General features: G+C 43.8%; 1 protein-coding gene across 5 annotated transcripts in view; it reads right to left on the bottom strand.

Moving 5' to 3' along the window:
- Positions 1-23,656, bottom strand: part of RAPGEF1 (Rap guanine nucleotide exchange factor 1) — a 190,182-nt gene that overhangs the window by 34,500 nt on the left and 132,026 nt on the right. For 4 of the 5 annotated variants that reach the window (XM_069069314.1, XM_069069316.1, XM_069069317.1 and 1 more), the window contains one exon: positions 22,966-23,153. In XM_069069314.1, coding sequence (XP_068925415.1) covers positions 22,966-23,153 — 188 coding nt within the window. Of the gene's footprint in view, positions 1-206; positions 480-20,016; positions 20,176-22,965; positions 23,154-23,656 lie in introns of all 5 variants that reach the window. The other variant, XM_069069313.1, reaches the window with a different exon arrangement.

Here is a 23,656-nt window from a genome sequence, read left to right as displayed (position 1 = left end):
CTCTCTCTCTCTCTCTCTCTCTCTCTCTCTCTCTCTCTCTCTCTCTCACACACACACACAATCTAGTTTTGCTGTTTTACTATCACACAAACTCCTGATTTTAGAACAAGGAAGGGAAGGGACAGTATTTTGGAAAAACAAAATAATGCTCTAAAAATTTCACAGTCCTATGGGAAGTTGCATTTTTTTGGGGGGGGAAGTCTCACCGAAGGCGTCTGGAGAGAATCAGTGAAAGAGGTTTCAGAAGGAAGGTAGACAGAATTCCCATTCAAGTTGCTCTCCTGAGAACAGGAATTGGGCCCATCCACAGTGCTGGGAGGCAGGCTGGCTGTGGTTGGCACCGCTAGATCAGAGCTCTGAGACTGGTGGACAGGTGGGAAATGTGGAGAGGAAGAGGAGGTAGACGAGAGGAAAGGTGGAACGGAAGCTTGGTTGTGAGGCATGAAGTCCTGGGAGTAGGACCTAAACACAGACTTATACTAAAGGAAGTGGGACATACATACACACACACACACACACACACACACACACACACACACATGAAAGGGAGAAAAGACAGACAAAAGAAAAAGTAATTAGATTAACCATAGCTGAGCAGCTAGCTTTAGAGAAATGCTACATACTTTTTTTTTAAAGGACTATCAGAATAGGAAGCTAAATGCAACAAGATTTCTACCTTTTTTTTTTTTTAAAATTAAGATTCCCACTTTGACTCACAACTCTTCATTGGATATGAGATTACACACAAGCTTTCCATAAAAGGCTTGAACTGCCAGACACACACAGTACCTGTGTTGAGAAATTTTCCATTTTAGGGACACATAAGGACTTAGCTGCTAAACATTTCAAAGAAATCTAAGTCTAAGGAAGAGGGCAAACAAAGCTATATGTATTCTTTTATTAGAAAATGCTCAGTCATGTAAGCATTCTGAATTGTCAGAAATCCTGGTTCAAATTCAGGGTCCAATTATAGTAATTGTGTTGTCCTTAGTACCTCTGTTACCTTTGTCCCTTCTGAGAGGCCTCAGTTTCATTTTATCCTTAATAGCTTTATTTTTTGTTGCTGTAACTTGTAAGCCATTTCAAATATTCTGAGAAGCAAAGTATAAAAGGTTAATAAAAAGCCCCAGGAGTTTGGCTACCGAAATACACATCCAGAGAATCTCTGCGGGTGCCCACTCCAACTTTAAAAAGAATTTCTAAGTGCACTACCCTTCTAGTTATCTCTGTTACTGAGCTGATGAATAAATGAATGGATGTGAGTGTAAGGAGGAGGCATGTTGTAGTAGACAGGACAGCAGACCACAAGAAGGCTCTGTATGCTGTCCTTCAAAGCTGATGAATGGAGGTGCCAGTTAACATGGAAAAACAAATCTGGAGTCCTCTTTACTTGGGCAATGGGTTGTAGTGCTGTCTCTTAAGTAGAGAGTCTGCTGCTGATTCCCCTTTTCTTTGGAATAAAGAACTGCTGCTAGGTGGGCTGGTGGATAGAATGATAAGAGTGGAGTGAGGAAGACCTGAGTTAAATTCAGACACAGACATTTACTAAAATTGTGTGACTCTAGACAAGTCACTTAAGTTTCCTCACTGTAACATGGGGATAATAGCATCTACCTCCCCAGGGTTGATTCGAGGATCAAATTACATAATATTTGTAAAGCGTGTAACACAGTAACTAGCACACAGTAGGTGCTTATTGCAGGAGGCATCTGTGCCTCTGGCCTAACTTCATCTATCTAGCTGGGACAGGAAGGAAGAAGCAGCAATTCATAGTGAAACTAAATGCAAATGGGACAGGGAGCACACATTTCTCTTTTGGCTAATGCATTCAGATTTCTGTTCTCATGGAAATGAGGGACAAAGATGAAACTAGTTTCACAGCATTACCTAGGCCCTCAAAGTACAGATGAGAACCAAAGAGGGTCAGGATTGGAAAAGACCTCAAAGGTCATCGAGTGCGGGAGGAAAGAACATCACCCTTAACCTCTCACAAATTCAACTAACTTTTATTAAACACCTACTGTGTACAAGGCCCCACGCTTGACCCTTCCTGGGGGCAGTTAGCATTGACTAAAATGAAAAGGAGCTCAAAGATGGTGCCCCATGCTTCATCCTCGGTTCTTCTTCAACAAAGGTCTGGAAGGAACTCGTCCGTCTTTTGAGCTCACAACTGACTTTATAGGGCTGTTGTAAGGGAAATATTTTACAAATACACTACATTTATAAAGGGTTACATAAATGTAAAATATTAATTTTTATTGGCTGTACCATTAAGACTGGGATGCCTGTCAGTAAAGTATTTGCATGTGTGTACTTGATAAATGTGAGATGATAAAGGAATGGATGTAGGTAATATCATCTAAAGAGTAATTCAGGGCCGGCTAGGTGGCACAGTGAATAGAGCACCTGCCCTGGAGTCAGGAGAACCTGAGTTCAAATTTGACCACAGACACTTGACACACTTACTGGCTGTGTGACCTTGGGCAAGTCACTTACCCCCAATTGCCTTGCCTTACCCCTCCGAAAAAGAAAAAAAAAGAAGAGTATTTCAGGGTGATGGAAAGGATGCCATCCTTGGAGTCAGAAGACCCAGGTTCAAAACCTGATTTTGAAACTCAACAGCTAAGTAAGTCACTTAATGTCTGACTTTCCATTTTCTCATCTGCAAAATGGAGATAATAATATCCACGGTATCAACCTAGCAACCTTGATGTGAGATACAAATGAGATAATGCTATGTAAAAGTGTTTCGCAACATTTAAAGTATAATATGAATGTGAGTTCTTATTACTTCCCTGGCTACTGACTACATCCCACACAAGCAGGAACTATTTATTTCCCACAGTGCCTTGAGCAGAGGTGTTCTTAGTAAATATTTATTAAATGAGTAGCTGAATGAATGCATCTTGTGGGCCCTTTATAAATGTTGCTGACCAACAATCATGGACAGCTTTTATCTCTGTATTTACTTTCAGCTGCTTAGAATAAAGGCCACCACTTACAAGTTCTCTCTGGCAGAGAAAGTTAAATCCCCAGTAAGTCATCATCCCTCAGGCTCAGCAGTTTGAGGGCCCTGGTCTCCTATCAGCTGGCATTTCATTGTCCCACTGCTGCTGCCTTTAGGCTTAAACTCTCGGCTTGGGGTGGGGGTGGGGGAGACCTCCCTTCCCAACGACACGGTGTCACAACAGACTTCCTTGCATTCTGCGTTCTAGCCCGACCGGGTCCTGTTCTGTACTTTCACATAGGCCTCCCTCTTCACCTAGAATAGATTCTCTTCCTATATTTACCTGTAAGAACCATTTTTTCCTACCCTTAAAGGTATAGCACAGGTACAACCATCTCCATGAAGCCTCCTAATTCCCCCCACCATCAACAATAAGGCCTCCTTTCCCACATTCTCTGGGTCACTATTTTGCATGTCTGATTTCCCATTATTAGATTAATAACAATATGAGCTGTTATCTATGTGTTTTAAGGTTTGCAGAACAGTTGAGATATATATATACACACACACACACACACATATGATCTCACAACAAGTAATGAGCTAGGTCCTTTTTTGGGGTCTATACCTGTGATTTCATTGGCATAGGGAACCCCCAATGAAGAAACGCCCTCTACCAATGTAGCACTGTAACTGTAACTGAGAGTCTTAGAGAACTGCCTGGGGTCACTGAGATGATAAAGTGACTTCACAAGGGTCACAAAGGTGGGATCTGAACCCAGTTCTTCCTGACCCTGAGACCAGCTCTCTTTCTGCTATATTTTCTAAGTGTAGGGGCCTTGCTGGCTTTTATCTTGTGTCCTTAGGCCCCAGGATGGTGTCTGACATTATGCATATACACGTATATGTATATACACATCTATAGATATACACAAGTGCGGTATACACACATGTATGTATGATGTTATACATCTACACATATACTGAATAAATGTTTGTTGAATTGAGAGGAAAACAGTAATTTTCCCATTGCTCCCTCAATTATGGAATGATTTTGGGGACCTGTCTGGGATCTGCTTTTGCTGGTCATCAATAGTAGCTATAGGAAAACAGATACAGCAGGAAACTTCATTAGTGGTGCGGCCTAGAGACATCAGAAAGGGTGTGTGTGTGTGTGTGTGTGTGTGTGTGTGTGTGTGTGTGTGTGTGTGTGTGTGTGTGTGTGTGTGTGTGTGTATGTGTGTGTGTGTGTGTGTGTGTGTGTGTGTGTGTGTGTGTGTGTGTGTGTGTGTGTGTGTGTGTAGGAACAGAAGTGAGGCATTTCTGATTCTGTGTCATTTGGACAAAAGCTCCCGGCCAGCTCCTCCTCCCCTCTGAAGCTCAGCAGGCCTATAAGGAACTCTGGTATTCAAACTATGCAGTCGTGCTGGGACAAGAGCCAAACACAAAAAGTACCTTTGAAAAAAGGGCAGGGGTTGTGACGGTGGGGGCGGTGGGGACAGTCCCCATCTCTGCTTCTTTGTGGAGCCCGGCAGCACAGTGGCACAGCCTGCTGCCATCCCCATTTCAATCAGTGCCAGTCACTACCGATTCCCCAGAGGAATCCTTTTCAAGCTGCAACAGGTCATCTTTCTTCATGGGGCAGGGAGGAAGGAGACGCTATCCATTCGATGGCCTCCTCACCAAATCACTGCCCAGAGTTTATTTCAGAGTCTGGCTGGTGCCAGCTTCCCAGCTTCAGACAGGCTGCAGCATTCTCTGTAGTAGAGAATGGTTATTTATAGCCAGAACAAGCTTGTTTGGGTTGAGGATTTTCTAACACTGTGAGATGCCTGTCTGGAGACAGGAATACTTCTACATAGTGTTTTGGAAAGGTGATGTGATATGTTATGTGTGTGATGGCTCTTGAAGAACACTGTTAACATAGTTAACCAATCCTAGAGTTACTGTTTTATAACTGGAGAATCCTGGCATCAGAGATTTAGGGGGCCCTGAAACCATTTACTTCAATCTACTCCTTTTGAACATCAAATTTTTTCAATTAACAAGCATTTATTTATTTTTCTCCCACCCACATTCCCCCTCCCCCACCAAGGAAAAACAAAACCTTTGTAGCAAATATTCACAGTTAAGCAAAATAAGTGGCCACATGGGCCCTGCCCAGAAATGCATGCATGTCTCACTCTGTATCTTGAGTCCATTAGTTCCCTCTCAGTAGGTGGGTACCATGGACCATTATCAGTGCCCTGGAATTATTTTATAGGTGGGGAAATAGCCAGAGGGGTTCTCTGACTAGTTCAAAGTCACACAGGCAGTAGGAAACCTAGGAGGTGGGTTGGTTTGACTTCCTCATTGTGAAGATAAGGGACTGGAGGCCCAGAAAAGCTGGATGATTTGCCTGTAAGTCATTCAGGTAGTGAGTGACAGAGATTAGATTTGAACCCAGGTCTTCTATCCCCAAATTCAGTTATTTTTTTTCCCTCTGAACCACATTTCCCTCCTTATAGATTCCAAATTCAGAGATGCTAGATGATTATAATACATAAAAAGCCACTTGTCCACAAGAGCAAGTCAGGGAGGGGGGGGGAAAGAAAGATGGTGTGCATGTCTAGGAAAGATGAAGTTTTTGGGAGCTCCCTGAGAACAGGGGATTTCACTTTCATCTTTGTGTCCTTGGCACCCAGTACACAGCAGGCACTTAATAAATGCTTGCTGATAGAGATGCTCCATCCATTTAACACCATAAAGTATCTCTGAGCCTTTACTCACACTGTACTTCATGGCTGGAACATTCTTTCCTACTCTGCCTGCTGAATTTCCACACTTTAGAGCATGATCAATAGACCTGCAGATCTAGAGACAGAAGGAGCTTTGGAAACCATCTAGTTCAACCCTTTCATTTTACAGATTAGGAAACTGAGGCGCAAGAGGTTAGGTCATTTACCCAAGATCAGAGGTGGGATTTGAACCCAGGTTATCCGACTCGGGGGCCAGTAGTGACTCCAATGAAATTACTGCTAAGAAGGTTTCCCTGCCCACTAGAGGCATTCTTCCTTATACCTTCCTGGGCACTGCTGCTCATGTCTCTGACGCTCTTACACAGTATTCTCTATCACAGTTACCTGTGCTTATGCCTGCCCTCTCTCCTAGACTGCCATGAGCCTGGGGACCTCTAGCGTACCTGAACTTTATATTTCCCACAGCTCTGAGCACAGTATTCTGTGCTCACCAGAGTCACTTATCTGCTGAAAGCATGTGAAGAGCCAGGTCTGTTAATTAAGTCCTATGTCTGTGTCCAGCACAGCGGGCCATTCATTCAACACAAGGCTCCAGTGAGAACCCTGTGGGCTCTGGGCCACTTGCTTGGCTTTCTCTGTAAAGAAGGAAGGAGGAGGAGCCACGAGGAATCTAAATTCACTGTTTCATTTGCCTGTGGGTCTCCTCGCCTTAGCAGCTGACTTGCCAAAGGATGCCTTACAGGAAGGCACTGTACATTGTGATGCTGGGAGTGCAGAAGAAAGCTGCAGATGAGAGCTGAGAGATATAGATACATAGATATAGACAGAGAAAAGGATGGAAGACGCAGTTAATCATAGTATGTTATTTAGGTAGCTTTAATGGGCTGTGACCCAAGAAAAACACCCTATATATCATTAGAAATTGCAGCCTACTTCAGGAAGTCACAAGTATGTATAACATTACACATGAGCTGCTTATTAAATATTCTGCATGGGGAGGAGGATGAGGATCAACACTTCTAAGAGAGAGTCAGTCAGTCAGTGTTGGCCATTCTGAAACAAGGTGAGAGACTTTAGGGACGCTAGGATGTCCCAAGGTGGCCTGTTCATTTCCAAATGCCCGAGTGTAAATTGGAAAGAAACAAACAAGCCCAAAGCGGGCCAATTCTAAACAATTTGCAAAAATGACACTTTCTCTATTAGCCCTGGTGAAAAAGGAGCCTTTGAGGACAGGATGGGTGTTCTCTTGGCAAGGTGGAGGAGGAAGAAGAGTCTTAAATGAAAAGTTCAGTGTCCTCAATGTAATAGACATTCTGCTTCATTCTGCAAATTCCAAGAATACCAGGGAGATGGTCACAGAGGGCTGTCCATCTGCCAGCAACTGAGAGACACAGCCACAGGTCACAGGACTTGGCATGGAACTGCCTTCCAGTTACTCAGAGAAGCCAGTCTTTTGTAAGAGTGTTCCTGTTCTAGGCTCTCTTTGATCTAGCTAATGACTGGGGAAAGTGTTAATGTAATTGAATGGACTTATTGATGTGATGGAGGGCTTGGGAAGGACAAGAGCTGCTGGTGCTTGGTCACCTCTGTCCCGGACAGGTCACTGACCTCACTAATTCCAGAAACCACTTAGCAAAACAGATAAACTCTCACTTTGGGATCTACTGGGCAGCTGGTTCCCATAGTGGGAATTTTTCGATTCAATTTTTATTGACCCAGCAGTGAAAACAGGATAATAAGGCCAAATGCACTAAAGGGAAACTTGGCTTTTCTAGTTAGATTTGGGCTTGTTTTTTTGCAAGGAAAATATCAGTGGGAAAACACCCAAGCAGCCACATTCTAGCACTGTTGTCAGTAATGATCTCTGGATCACATAACTCAACACTGGTACTAAGCCATTTTTGTTTTCAGAACAAGGCTTCTTTCAACTAGAGATACTCAATTCCTAAATAAATGTTGCTACTAATTTTATTTATTTTGGATGGAAGACTGAGCCTTTTTAACAGCTGCATAGCAGCACCACATAAGGCCCCTAGGGGGTGGGGGAAGGGAGAAAAAAAGTTGGCACACTCTCTTAGGAGATGCCAGGCCAGTGCGTTTTTCCTGACTGATGGCTTTTATCCCTAGCAAAGCAACTTAGAGCTTTTCTGGATAACATTCCCTGGAAGTGAATTTGGGGAAATTTAAGGCAAATCCTTCCCTTCTTTGGTCTCAATTTAGTCTTTGCTTGTAATAATAACAGCTCACAAGGGCTCACACACTGAGCACTTAAAGAGTTACAAAGCAGTTTACTTACAATAACCCTGTGAATTAATTTAAAAAGAATATTTATTTTGGGGGGACTAGCCCTGTGATTTCCACTGGTACAGGGAACTCAATGCAAATAAGTATTATCATCCTGTTTTCACAGATGGGGAAGCAGAGGTTCAGAGGGTTTCTATGGTCACACAGCTAGTGTCAACAGATCCAAGATCTGAACCCAGGTCCCCTGACTCCAACTCAAGCCTCTCTCTACTATTCCCCATATGCACCATTTGCCTAGGACTTAATAGATGAGCTATCCTTTTGGTATCCAAAGACAAACTCCAGAGCTTGGTGGTTTAGGCAATTACAGAAAAGGCCACTGCTATGTCACCAGCTGACAAATGCATAAAATGTACTGTCAATAGAGGAGGGTTTTGAAGTTGGTGTCATGGTGTCATTCTCTCTCATAAAGATGATCCTGGGTTGGTAGCATCAGAGATGGACTCTCAGGCTGGTCTACTGGCCCATAGAGCCCTCTTTGTGTTTGTTGGTGGGCAGTGATTTTTATTCTACTTGACCTTGTGAATTATTTGGTGAATGACAAGATGCTCGATTCTTGGAGGGTCACAAACCTCACTGGGAAGAAATCCAGGGCAAGTTTTCATAGTTTTTCATCAGCCCAGGTGCGTGTTCTGGTTTGAAATTTATTTACATCATCTAAAAATTCTAAGGAAATATTTTGTTTGGAGTATTTTGAGTAGTGAGATGGAGAAGTGAAAAATTTTTTTAATGCGTTTCTTCTTAAACAAGGTTTTTTGCAATTTAAATCATAATACTTAAAAAAAAAACACCATTCCCCCACCCACAACATTTTTTACCAGTGGCTTCATGGCTAATTTAAGTTTTTCCAAATATATCTAGTACGTTGTTAGAGACTCAGCACGTTGCCTGTTAAGTATTGACCTTAATGTTATCAACTGCTTCCTGATAGCAACAGATTTAGTAGATGTTAAGAACAGACTCAGATTCAGTCCTAGAAATCTCATCATACTATTTTTAGAATGCTCTGATTTAAACAGCACGACTGGAGATCTAATTTATCCTCTAATTGGAACTCTATTTAGGGAATGCAGACATGCTATGATGTTTCAAAATACAAAGAAAAGAAATGTCACTGTCAGGGCCCAACCCACAGATTTTTCTTTTCTCTATCCCTTATCCTGAGAGTATGGTGTGGTGAATACAGCATCAGTCTTGGAATCAGTAAGACCTGAGTCTGACTCTTGCTTTAGATGCTAGCTATGAGCTTTATTTGGAAAATTAGGAGAACTGGGTTCAATGACGACTTGTAAGGTCCCTTCCTGCTCTCAATTTATAATTCTAGGATTTTTCCAGATCTCAGTATTCATTTGATTACTAGACTATTGTGATGACTGCATGAAACATCACACCTTGATGTCACAGGTTCCCCACCTCTGTGCTAGTTGGTAAGAAGGTTTTGACTCTGATTTAGCCTTTCTATGCCATGGTTTCCCTCTCCATAAAAAAAAGGAGGTCAAGATGACCTAATAAAGTCATAGGGAAGATAAAAAAGAATATGTATAGAAGAATTGTTTGAAAAATTAAAAAGTATGATTCCTTTATAAGTTACCATACACTAATGCTTCACAATAGTACTGTCTTTGGGTTTGTGCCTTGCAAAATCCTCTACTGACAAAGTCTACTGAGTGTCTCAGAGACTAACAAACTCTCTTGAACTGGGTTTAAGGCAGATCAATGTCTTATATATTTCACACCTTGTCTTATATATTTCACCCTCATTTTGATGCTTTCAGGGCACTAGCTTCTCCCAAATGATGTACATGGATATTAATCATAAACAGTGTTAGAGGGTAAGAGGTAGAAATTGAGGTCTCTCTAATTCTCACCCTATAGTCAAGTGGATTTTGGTCCTCATGGAAGCCCAAAGGTTTTGTAACTACCAACCCAAGGCGGGACTTTGACCCTGTTGTACCCCTCCTTCTTTCCTGAAACTGGACTTAGCAGTGGGACCACTGGACAGGATGTATATATAAAGTTCCATATGAGCTCTAGAATTCTTGGTTTCTAAGTAGGTCTGAATTCACATTGGTTCAGAGGATCAACAAGGCAGACTTAAGTCACTGGAGAATAAAGTGTGAATGTTGTCAAGACTTGAGCTTTTGAAGGTGGAGGGGAGGAGGTAGTGCTAGTCACACCATCACACAGTTTTTGGTTTCAGGAAGAACAAAAAGTAAGGGCAGAGCAGAACCGGAAAAGCAAAACCACACATCAAGAGCCAAGCCGATAGCAATTACCCATAGGACTCAGAGCAAAAAACTCATCAGGCAAAAGCCTGTTGGGGTCGGATGTGGAGGAAGCAGGCCTCTGTCCACAGTACAAAAGCAGTGCAGCGCACGGCCACCACTAAGGCTGCCTTAGCTGCTGGCAGAGTGGGGGCTGGGGAGGATGACAATGAACAGCGAGGTAGGGCCTTTGATAGGGCAGGCCCATCACTATTACAGGCTTCCTGCCTTAAAGATAAGTCAAGCTGTTACCAGTCAACATCTAGGGAGCTTCTACAATATGCAGGGCTCTGGGGAAGGTCCTGCAGGCTACCAAGAGGCATTAGAGAAAGGCCTTGCCCTGGAAGGGTCCATTCAACTCAAGCTAGCTGGGAGATAGGACACAGGCATAAATAGATGACTGACAGACCAAGGCAGAGAACCCAACTGCCAAAGGAAGGGTGGGAAAAATGGGCATTACACAGTTTCACAGGAGAGATTGGTTATTAAGGGCTGGAATTCTGGGAAGGCTTAAATTCTGGAAGAGGTGGGTCTTGTATTGGGCCTAGAAAAGTCCTGGTTAACTGGTTAATCAAAGAGTAGGAATTTAGACAAACGGAGAAGAAGAAAACCTCAGGCTCTAATACTTCCTAGCCCTGTGATCATGGATAAGTCACTTGGTCTCTCTGACTCTCAGTTTCTTCACCTGTACAACAGTGATGATAACACTTGTACTAAGCACCTCATCAGGTTGTTGTACTAGGTCAATCAGTAAGTTAGTCAGCCAGTCAATAATATAATAAGCATTTATTAAGCACCTCACTAGGCTAAGCACTGCAGAAGCAAAAAAGGCTCTTGAGGAGCTCCCACTCTAATGGGAAAAACAAGATGTAAAGAATTCAAATGCCTACAAGATGGAAGGTAAGTATGAGCTATCATTATGGGCATATCATATTTGGGGAACAATAATAATAATGATAGTATTTATATGACATTTTACGGTCTGCAAAGCACTTTATAAATATCTAATTGTTATCCTCACAATAACCCTGGGAAATAGGTAGTAATATCATGCCCACTTTACAGATTTGGAAACTGAGATAGGTAGATGTTAAGTTAAGGCCCAGGGTCACTTAGCTAGTAAGTGTGTGAGGCAGGACTTGAACTCAGCTCTTCCTGACTCCAGGTCTAGCACTTTGTCCACTGAGCCACCTAGCAGAATATGAGAATTCTGCTGCTGGAAGGGCTCTTAGAGAAGTCCTGGTCCAATTCTCTTTACTTTACAGATGAGGAACTGAGGTTCAAGGAAGTGAAGGCTCTTGTTCAAGGTCACATGGCTAGTTAGTGGTGAAACTGAGATTAGGAAGCGGGTCTCATGATGACCAGTCTAGCGTGTTTCCCAGCAAACTATGTCTGGCCAGGGTTGATATAGTGAAGAGATGTGCAGGGAAGTGGTATGAAAAGAACTGGGAGTGGCAGGCAGGTGCTGGATCGTGAAGGTCCTTGAGTACCAATCCAGAGTATGGCGGTGATTATAACGACCTCTAAAGACCTTTTCAATAAGGCCACTAAGCATCCAAGCCAACTGGGGGGGATGCCCGAAGACAGGAAGTCCATACCTCTAGCATATGTGAGGCGCCCCAAACACAACTCTTATGTAAAAACGATCTCTGTCCACCGAGACATTTTGATGAAACTGTCTGCCCTGTCCTGACCAGCTAAGAGCTGAGGCAGCAACCATCTCTATATTGAGCAAATAGATTTTTAAAGCCAAATCCCAGGGAAGAACATAAAGGGGGCAAATGGCCACATCATCTGCTCAGCTGAAAGCATGAAAGTAGGAAAGATTTTTGATGCTGGTTTTCTCTTCCCTTCCCCATTAAGTCAACAAGGCCCTTTCAGGGAAAAATCGAATTCCTCAGACAGATTTCAAGAAAGGATTTCTGCCAGGAAGAAAATGTGTCTCTCTAGGCAGCATCTGACAAATCCTCAACTTAACCAAGATCAGAAGCATCAAGAGACATGTGATTGAGAAAGATGAGCCAGGGTGGGGATGTGGCAGGATGGGAGGGGCAACCATGCTCGCAGCACCCACTTGATGCTGGCCACACAAACTTCTAAGAATGCCAGATCCAGAGGCAGGCAACCTGGGCTCAAGTCCTGGACTGGAGGTGCTAGTGACTTGAGCAAGTCACTTCATTTCTTTGAGACTCAGTCTCAGCGTCTATAAAATGGGGATAAAAACACTTGAAAGGATAATGGGGGGGGGGGCAGAGATTGGAAGAAGACAAACTGTAAATCTTCCAGTACCACCTAAACTGGAGTTGCTTTTATCTTTGTCATTCTTCTACCATCGTCACTGTCATCATCATCCTCTCTTCCACCAGGGACTCAGAGATTAGACAGAACCTTGGAGGGGAAATATACTGAAGGGTTTTGGAGCCACCGGAGCTGGGTTAGACAAACCTTAAGTGAATCTACAGAAGAGACCAGACCCGCTCCCCAGAGGGCAGTGTTTCATGGCTGCTAGCGTCCTATGTCTCTCCTGCCAGTCTGGCCGTCTAAGCTGGGTCAGCAGCCTGACCCGAGAGGGGGACTGCCTGGTGTGCAAGCTCCCACCTGAGTGGCAGATCAGCAGCATGGACACTTACAGTCTTACAAAGCTGCCCAAGGAACAGGGAAGTTAATCTCATCTTCCCACTGTTACAAAACAAGTTCATGTCAGAGACCTGAACCCAGGTCTTCCCAGTACCATGGCAGGAGCTCTATCTCCTGTACCACGCTGCCTCTATGACAATAACAACTGACATTTACAGTGCTGAAAAGTCTGTAGAGAGCTCTCCACACCGGGATCTGAACCTTTTAACAAGCCTGTGAAGCAGGGGCCCAACAGGTAGTATTATCCCCAAGTTACAGATGAGGAAACTGATGTCTGGAAAGGTTGCAGGATTTGCCCATGGCCATTTGCCCATGGCGTTTGAAGTGGGATTTGAACCCGGGCATCTATTTCTTCAAACTCAGCACTCTATTTACTCTTCCTTCCTGACTCTCTTCCTCTATCCTTGCGGGGAAAAATACAAGTAGTAATAAGTGTGAGTACCAAAAAGAAACAAGGACATGAGACCAAAAGAAGGCAGGACTGAAACGATGGTCAATGCCTGTGTAATACTCTTCCTCTCGGGTACCAATGTCTAGGGCAAGAGAAAACCTTACACTGTCATGTCCTGTGTGGCCGCTATTGCTGGCACTCTTCCCTTCTCATCTACTGCCGTGTTCCCTGTCTTTACCATGTCTTCTCTTTTTATTTCTTCCCAGATTGTCTTAGTGGTGCACACAGCAATACTGCTTGACTCCATGAGGCCTCTCAAAGAGAGTTCAGAGGGCTTAGGGTGGGAAGGGCCTGTCACGGTCATATTCTGGCCCCACAGAGGCCTCCAGGGGGAAGGATGCCCAACAAACAGAGCTTCAATTAGGACCCAGATCTTCTGACTCTAAACCTGGTGCTCTTTCTGCTACATTGTCCTCTAAAACTCTAAAAAATATGGCCTCACATACTTCCCTCCCTTGATTTAGGACATCAGATAAACAGGAAAAAAAATCTTTCTCACTATTTTATTGACAGAGGAAGATAAGAGTGCTACACAGAAGTTACAGCCTACATTAAGGCAAGCCTTCTGGTATGAACATATGCGCTGGGCCACTAGCACTTAGGTCTGACATCTCAGAGTTATCCTATTTTTACCTAGGGTGGTGTACCAGCTGCTTTATGGAGGGGTGTGTGTGTGGGGAGGCTCCCCTACCCCCGCAGCTCTCAAGGTGAAATAACTTGAATTTCCTCGCCCCAAAGATTTTTAAGAAAATCAATCCTTCAGAGCATTTCAAACCAGCTTCTTAAAATATGGGTTTGTTAACATGCTCTTTTTCCAAATGTCATTCTGGAAGTCAGAATGATAAAGGTTATTCTCTAATCTCACAGTAGTTATATCTCATAGTAAACACCATAGGTCTCAGTTATAGAAGTGTGTGTGTGTGTGTGTGTGTGTGTGTGTGCGCGCGCATGAACGTGCATATGGGCACACACATATCTGAACACATACGTGTGTTGGAGGAAGGGGCTGGAAGGGAAGATTTTTCTAACTTCTTTGATTTTACATATTCAGGGCACACATAAGCCTGACAAATTATAGAAATATTTTTATTAAATCATTAGCAAAGTGTATAGGGATCCAATACAAATTCTTAACAATAAGCCAGAAGAGCACAAAACTTACACACACACGCCAATGTCAAGACAAGGGATATGGGAAAGAGAAGCCATATTGCGAATTCAGACGTCCAATTTGGAAAGGACTCAGAGATAGGGGAATAGCTGCAGAGGGGCCAGTATTAAGGAAAAGGGTAGAGAGAGGGGAAGGACACAAAGCCTATGCAATGTGAGCCAAATTGTGTGGGCTGAGCTGAGAATACAGCCCACGGGAAAGCTGGGAGCTAAGCCAGGAAAGCAGACCAGGGAAGATCAGGGGTAGCAGAGGAGGACAGGATCACTTTGAAGGACTCAGACAGTTACAAAAATGGACAGAAAGTGGAGCAGATCACTTGGCAAAAATCATTCCATTCAGTGAGATCTGAGCCCAGGTGTTCTGACTCCAAACCTTGGGGCCCTGGCTGCTGCACCAAGACACGCCCTAGTCATCATACAGATTGTTTAGGACAATACCTTCTAGGCTGACCTCCAGTGACACAGCTTCTGGGTCTCTTTACTGCCCTCCAGAAATGCCATCCATCCCCCCCCAGGCTGATATGTCCTCTCAGTTCACCTCTGTCTGCACAAACCCTACTTGTCCATTAAGACCTAGTTCAAGTGGCCTTCCTCTGCCAAGTTCTCTGTAACTATCCCCACCTTGCAATGATTGCTGCCCTTCCCAGAGCTCCTCTACAACAGCAGCAGCATTTATTGGGCCCACTGGGATCAGCTTTGACACCCTTCTTGTCCTGCTGTATTGCCCTGTTCACACTTGGGATATTTAGCTTCACACCCATTTATGCCTTATTTTCTCAAAAAGAGCATAAGTTTTTTCAGTGCATGGAAATCCTTCTTCATATCCCTCTTATAATCAATTTCCAAGGATTCATTAGCTGCCTGTTGTGGGCCAGGCACTGTGATGGGTGCTAGAGATACAAAGACAAAAGCAGAAGAGCTGCTGCTGTCAATCAACTTACATCCTAATGGATGAAACAGAATGTGAGTGTGTGTGTGTTTGTAGATGGAGAGACAGACACATAAAAATAAAATACAAGATAATCTTGGGGGAGGTTACTATAAGGCATTATAAACATTTCACAATTTAAAAAAATGTTCAGTTTTCTATTTTTTTTTTTGGCGGGGGGGGGGGCGCGCAAGGCAATCTGGGGTTAAGTGACTTGCCCAAGGTCACACAGCTAGCTAATGTTCAGTTGTTTTCAATTGTTTCTGATTCTTCATGACCCCATTTGGGGTTTTCTTGACCAGGATACTTTAGTGGTTTGCCATTTTCTTCTCCTGTTCATTTTACAGATGAGGAAACTGAGGCAAATAGGGTTAAGTGATTTGCCCAAGGTAAGTGTCTGAGGCCAGATTTTTTAATTCAGGAAGATGAGTCTTCCTGACTCCAGGCCCAGTGCATTATCTACTGTATCACCTAGCTGCCTCAGTTTTAAAAAATACGAACAATAAAAACACAAGAGCCTTCTAAAGACCTAACACTGATAAAGAAAGATGAAGCTCTCCCCAAAGGGAATGAATGGTATATGCCTGCCAAGGAGAAGAGGCTGTCATCATAGTCCTACAATAATGACAGTAAACATTCATATGGCACTTTAAGGTTTGTTAAGTGCTTTATATGTATATTTCATTTTTAGACTCACAATCTGAGATGTCAGTGTTATAATGATTATTTCCATTTTAAAGATGAGGAAACTGAAACAGAGAGGGCCTTGGCAAGCATCTGAGGCAGGATTTGAATTCAGTCTTCCTGACTTTACCTCCACCACTCTCTCCATTGGGCTGTCCAGCTGCCAAGCATTCAACAAGAGTGTAATACCATTAAAGGCTCCCTGGACATAAAAGGGGTAGCACTCCATAGCTGCAAGTCCCAGGAAGAGGCAGCCTCCCAGGATCCCAGGTGTTCTTCTCCTTTAACCTGTCTACAGCACCCCATCTTGGGAATGGGTCTGCAACCCACAGTTTTTATCCAGAGTTTCTGGATGCTTCTTGAGGTAGGTGCGGTTGCCACTGAACAAGGCAGGGATGAGGGGCAGAGGGGTCAGTGATCTGCCCTCTGCATTGGCTTTACTGCGCCAGCACAGATTGAAGAAGGGTTTTGCTCTTTTGTACAATGCAAATTAAGATTAAGATTCCCATGTTAATAAATAAAGGAATATAGCTATCACTGGATCTCTAAAGAAATGAGCAAATAAATTAATTTAATAATTAGCACTAATTGCTTTCTATCTGGCAGATGTGTATGGGAACAATTTTAGATCCCAAATCTAAATCTCCTTTAAAACTAATAGGTGCCTAGAGCTTAATCTTATAGTAGATTCTTGGTTTTTGTTTTTGTTTTTTTTTGCAGGGGTGGGGGAGGCAGAGCAATTGGGGTTAAGTGACTTGCCCAAGGTCACATAGCTAGTAAGCGTTAAGTTTCTGAGGCCAGATTTGAACTCAGGTCCTCTTGATTCCAGGGCCAGTGCTCTATTCACTGTGCCACCTAGCCGCCCCCTTATAGTAGATTCTACAAATTCACTTATGTGGGCTCTTTTGGCCAGTAAATTTTTTTGTGGAAAAGGGGCTCAGGTAGTGTGGCCAGAGGTACTTTCAATGTTTTCAAAGTCCTCTCATCCTTTGCAGTATTTCCCTTGGCTCCCTGTGCTATGATGAGTCTGAGGCCCAACAACACTGCATGGTACTTGGGTACAAGAGTGACCTATCCAGGGTTAAAGGGTGTTTCCCAGTAGCATTCCAAATCCCACTAGTGTAGCTATGTCTCATCTCTTAAATACTAAGGTCAGAAAGATGAGTAATGCAAGGCTGCCATGCTAGAACAAACCACCTTTCTGCATTTCAGTGTGTCAGCTGTCAAATACTCTAAGCATTCAACACATTACAAGATTCCATTTTGTGAGCCAGCTGCAATCTCCTTTTAATGGAGCACTTTCACTTGGCCAAGCCCCTGGGATCTTAACAGAGTCTTCTCCTATAAGGCTCTTTTCCCTCTCCTATTGTACTTTTTTATATACAGGATGTCTCTCTTGTTAAAATGGAAGCCCCTTGAAGGCAGGGACTACTGTCTTTCTTTATATCCCCTGTGCTTACTACAGAGTAAGCACTTAATAAATGGTTATGGGTTAACTGGAACATTTTCTTTCAAATATGAAATGTCTCAAAACTACATCAGTGCCCCACAGACACTATGATGTGTTTATATACAACAAGTGATTCTTTCTGTCATCTCATTCCCCTGAAATGTCTTTTATTTCTAAAGAAAAATGTCCCACCCTCTAGTGATCACAACCTAAATGGCTTCCAAGAGTTACTGCAGAAATAGCCTCAGGACAGTTCTGACTTAGTTTCTGTGCTTGGATGAACAGCACAGTCAACAGCTAGGAGCGTGAGAAGGATATGTGGTGAGGAAGGACTGCTGGGGGACACCTGCCTAGACAGGGGTGAGGGGTAGGACACCAGCCTTCTACTGCATGGGTCCTCCAGTGCTTCCAGGTTTGCCATCCTGCTAAGGCAGGATCTAAATGCAAGTGTTCTTGACTCCTGGTCCAACACTCTACAGAGTCCAGCACTCTGCCCCTGACTCTTCTTTATGAGCCATTATGTACATGACCCCTGGTCCTTTTAAGGATGATGAGAATTTTTGTGTGACTTGCAAAAGAACATAAGCTCCATGAGGGCAGTGATAGTTCTGTTTTGAGCTTTTTCTTCCCGGTGCCTAGTACACTTTGTGGGCACACACTAGGTGCTTACTAAGTCCTAGATGAATTAACCAAATTGATTTCCCTAGAGGTCATAGCAATCACAAAGAAAATGAGGCAGCAACTGAGACTCAGAGGTCAGGAATTTGCTCAAGGGCACAAAGCAAGTTAGCCGTAGAACTCAGACAAAAAAAATCAGGGGTCCTAATGATTCTCTTAAGAAACTAAATCAGAAGTTCTTAACTTTTTGTGTATCTTAGAATCCTTTGGCAGTCTGATTATACCTATGGACCCCTTCTCAAAAAAATATTTTTAAATGAACAAAATAAAATACATGGGATTACAAAGGAAACTGGTTATATTGAAATAAAGTTATCAAAAGAATTAAAAAAAAAAAACAAATTCACAAATGGCCCCCTGCACCTTCCTCACCTCCCCCATGAGGTTAAGAACCTTCAGACTAAAGGAAGAAGACAGGTTTTACTTGTGCCTTTTAGGTAAGCAGTGGGATGGTTTCAGATTCTCTTGCATGAAAGAACAGCAGCATGCCTTATAGATGCAGTTTTTTTCATATATCCCTTCTTTATTCTTACAAAAGCCCTGTGAAATGGGCAGCGGTTCTCTCTAAAAATCAACAGCTAATTACGTAGGTAGTGTAGGGTGGTGGACAGTGTTGGAGCAGGCTGCAGGAAAAAGTGTTGAAATCCTGCCCCTGCCCCTGCCAAGCTCTGTGATCACTTAACCTTTCCCATTTGTAAGGGGGGGTATGTACCTCAGCAGGATGCCTGGAGTACTACAAATAAGATCAAGTATGTAACAATGCTTTGCAGAATTTAAAGTGCCACATGAATGTCAATCACTACTTGTAGCTTGCTAAATAGCTTACGCTCATTTTTCTTTTGCTCTGCCCAACAACCCTATGAGATCAACAGTATAGATATCATTCTTCCCATTTTACAGATGAGAAAATTTAGGGGGATCAATGATGGGCCCCAGGTTTACAGGACCAGGGTACAGGTTATTTGATCACAGATTACAGTTGGAAGGGACTTTAGACTACTCAGTCCAAACCTTTCATTTTACAGAGGAGGGACCATAAGCCAAGAGAGGCTCAATGACACACAGTTCATAGGTGGCAGAGGAAGCTTCGGATTTGAGGGCTGAAAGGGACCTCAATGCCCATCTAGCTCAACTCACACAAGAAATTGCCATTATAACATATTGAACGAGTAGTCTGCTGGAAGGAGGACTCACTACCTCTCGGGCCCACTGGACTTGAACCCGGGTGTTCTGACTTCAAATCTGGCACTCACTGGTTCTATAAAAACATGCCAATTTCTGTTTCATTGTCATCCTACCAACCCCTTACTCCAAACACTGTGGCAAACTCAGGAAAATTTGTTCTCCCTGCCCCTAACGAGTTCAAGACCACCTTTGTTAAGCAACTGAGCCAGAATGCCTCCAAGTAGACACCATGGTGGCACTGCAGGTGACAGAAAAACTGGAGAATCAGATGGTGAAGCATCTGCCTGAGAATCTTAAAGCCAGATTCTCCCCATCTGCCCCCTCCAAGATAAACTTTCTAATCCACCCAGGGCCTTAGAGAGACAAGCCATGCTCCTTTCCTGTCTATCTCTAGACTCCCTGCTGAGAGGCAGAGCTGGGATTTTTCTGATCAGGTGTGCGGTTGCTAAGTGGATCCCTGACAGCACGGATCCTCTTGGGAGGCACTGAATGCAGACAGAGTCTCTCTGGAGAACAGGGAGAGGCACCAACACAGAGACACAACATTAAGGAGGTAAAGAAACTGGAGGAACAGACTCACCGAGTGCACAGGGAAGGAGCTGTGCCGGCTGAGAAAGGAGTTAGAGATGGACATACCGAGGCCCTGAGTGGCACTGGTGTCCTCGGGCGTGAAGGGCACTTTAGTTGGCTGGACACAGTAGGAGACAGAGGAGAAGGAAGAGGCAGCATAGGAGGCCTGCTGGACGGAAACAAGAGGGCAAAAAGGGAGGAAGGATAAAAAAAAGCAGAGAACAATAGAGTGTGAATAAAGGATAAGTGGACAGGCCAAACAAAACTAAATTCAGAGTCCCTTTGGAGATGGAGCACTACTTTCTTGGGTTAGTTCACTGACTTACAATGCTTGCTGCAGATTAACTACACTGGGCACCCAGCACAGAGTGCTGGGAACATTTTTTCATAAAATAAAGGAAGGGCACATTGGGACTTGCTGGATGCCCTTATCTTGGAATCTCTCCTCCACGGGGCCCCTACATCAAAGAGCTCTGCCCCAATCCCCTAGAACAAGGAAAGGATTCCTTCCCCTAGTGAGTGAGTCTATGGATTCCTGTTTGGGAAACCTAGGAGCCTGTGAAAAGTTACAGTCTGGAAGAGACACCCAAGCAGTGGCTGATGTGCAGCTGTAGTATCTGCATATAAGAATTCCCCTTCTGCTTGAGGAGAAAATAAGCATTTCCATTCTAATTGAGATCTCACTGAACGGCAGGGTTTCTGTCTGCAGTCTCCTGGTCAAACTCGTGGGTAGTGGTTCCCTGGGGCCACTATGGCTATAAAGCCTCTGTACGTGCACCCCTCCGTTCCCACCTCTTAAATGTTTTTTTTTTTTAAGCAGTTTTATATTTGTCATCCCATCATTATTACAGTAAGTGTCTAGCAGTGGGCTGGGCAGGTAATATTTCCATCTTGCAGGTGGGGAATTGCATGCCTAGAGAAGGGAATTTACTTGTCCAAAGTTACTCAGGTGGTGAGGGGCAGAGCCAAAACAAGACTCTAGCTCATGTGATGTTCACTGGAGTTCTCTGCCCTAGATGTAGCTTCCACAGAGAATAAAACCAAACCAAACCAAAGTATCCCTGTTCAGACCGATGGTGGACTCTAGCTGCAGAACGGGATACACATTTCCAGAGCAGGCCAATATGCTGCTACATGTCACTTGGTTGCTAATTTGCTGCACAGGAAGGGGAATTTGTTGCACATGGGAAGAGGCAGTCACTGGGAAGTGGCAATGGTATTTTTTTTCAAAAAATCTATTCATTTGGTATTTTTAGAAATGGCTATTTCTTTTTACTAAACTGAAAGACTCAATCCAGCCAGGGTCATCAACACATAGACTATGGAAGCAGAAGCAAGGGAAAATGCTCCACAAATCAGGAATGGGCTTCTGAAGAATGACGACACTAGCTGTGTTCCTGATACTAATGAGCAGGAACAAGATGTAATTGATGCTCCAGGCCTCTGCTTCTAGGAAAAGTCAGGGCAGTACCTTGGAAGCCTCTTGTAATGGGGGAAAAAAAAGAAAAATCTCCCAACATGCCAGAACTTCTATTTTTCCTTGCTAAAGGGGTACCGGATGGGGTGGAAGAGAAGCAAAACATCACATTTCAGGCTGAAAGGGTATGGAATTCCCTTCTGGGAGCCTGTTTTTTGCCAGAGGAGGGAAGATGGCTGAAGAATAGGCTTGAATTCTGAAAAAGGTCCATGTGAGCAAGCTGCCGGACCACAGAAGGGCTTCAGGGAGCATCCCCTGAGTATAGTTTGTCTTTGGTGCTGACTTGTTTTTAAAGTTTGTTAAAAAAGTAAAGAATGTCTTTCAAACAGGAGGATTTTGAAGTAGTGAGCTGTCATGCACAGAAACACAGATGTGAAGTCAGGGGTGCTTGGGCTTAAGCCTGCCTCAGATGCCAAACTGGTGGGATGCTGATTAAGCCACTTCATGGCTCTGTGCCTCAGTTTCCTCATCAGTAAAATGAGAGGGGTGGATTAAATGTCTTTTAAAGTACCTTCTGGTTTTAAACCTAGGGTCCTGTGATTGATTAAAAGGAGAAACACACATAGGACATCTAAAATGCATGATGGTTCTGTCTAACGTAGGGGCTCTTAATCTGGGGTCCATGAACTTGTCTTTAAAAAAAATTTGATAACTGTATTTCAATATAATTGGTTTTCTCTTTAATTCTGTGTATTTTATGCATTAAGAAAATCACTTTGAGACAGAGTTCATAGGTCTTACCAGAATGCCAAAGTGCTCCAGGGTGCAAAAACAGGCCAAAAACCTGTGGATGAAAGTCATGCTCTTCCTTTAAAGTTGGGTTTTGACTGGGTCATCTTATGGACAGGGCTAGAATCTAGAGAGATGGTGCTCTTTCTGTCTCTCTCTCTCTCCAGGTGTAGAAATATATAGCACCTGATAGTTCAGAAAGCCCTTTACATCCATGTGATCCTCATATATCTGCATTGTAAGCAGGGAGGAGGGATTAGGCCCCACTAAGTAGAGACACTAGCCCTTGTAGGTTGTACACAAACCATTCCCTATGCCCTGATTAAGTTTTTCCTTCCTGGGAAAGTTAGCTTTTGAACCAAAAGAGAAGAGGAAGAGGGAAAGTGAGCATCAGCAGAGAAAGGCAATGTCCTTTGTGCACACACCAGCACAAACCCCATCAAACACTGAATAAAACTATCAGCAGGACAGCTGGGAGACCAGCAGACTCTTAGTGAACATAAAGAACAGACCAAACACACCAGTGAGAGATGAAAGGTCTGAGTGATACGGGGGCATTTCCAGAGCCTTGAATGGGAAGAGGACAGGGCTGAACAATAAGTGGTGTGCAAAGACTATCCTAGCTCATGGAAACCTATTAGGTTCAGACCTGAAATTCTTGCCTGAGAATGAGAGCAAGAATAGTCATTTACCTCGAAGAATTGCAGAGGCTGTCAAGCTGGGACTGGGCAGAACCCAGGGGGTGCCACTTACCAGCTGCCTCTGCTTGGGGGGCAGGGCAGGGGGCGGGGCCAGCTCCTGGGTGAAGGAGTCATTAAAGCCGTAGACCTCCATCAGGAGTTTATTTTTCTGCTGGTAGATGTGCTCATTCTGGGGCGTCTGGTAGAACATAGAAGGCTGGGGCTCAGAGTAGTCCTCGAGGAGCTGCATGTAGGCCAGCACTGAAAGACAAAGTTTGTTTTGTTTTTGGAGCCTGGGGCTCTCTACTTCACCCAGGCTGGAAGCACAGGAGTGATCCCTCAGGGCTGACTCCAATGCTGACAACCATGCCAGCTCTGATTTGCTCCCTTTTTCTAGCATGGGCCCGTTCATCCCTCCTTGGGATTTCTGGGGATTCACCGTATTGGTGCCAGAGTTAGCACATACACCCAATTCAGCTGGCTTTAGCCCTGTTGCAGCCAGAAGCCAGTTACCACCCTCAGCTTCTGCAGCAGGAAGGACTACCGACATTTGCCCCCACCCTAGGCACTCTCACTGCTGATGACTGGGGGTGCGGAGTGTTAAAGACTAGAGTGCTTTTAAATGGAAAGCCGTAATATCATTCTTCCAAACTAAAAGGTGTAACTCTGAAATTGCTGAGGGGACATAGCATGCTGAGGGTTCTAACAAATCTCTGAATGAAGCTGAATATTTATCATGCCCCCAGTGGGTAAAATTAAGTATC

This window comes from Petaurus breviceps, unplaced genomic scaffold, assembly GCF_028583685.1.
Source record: "Petaurus breviceps papuanus isolate PSGF00001 unplaced genomic scaffold, PetGlider_PUasm1.0 90779, whole genome shotgun sequence".
Taxonomy (NCBI): domain Eukaryota; kingdom Metazoa; phylum Chordata; class Mammalia; order Diprotodontia; family Petauridae; genus Petaurus; species Petaurus breviceps.
Note: the sequence above shows the minus strand (reverse complement) of the source record. Positions and strands in the feature narration are given on the sequence as shown.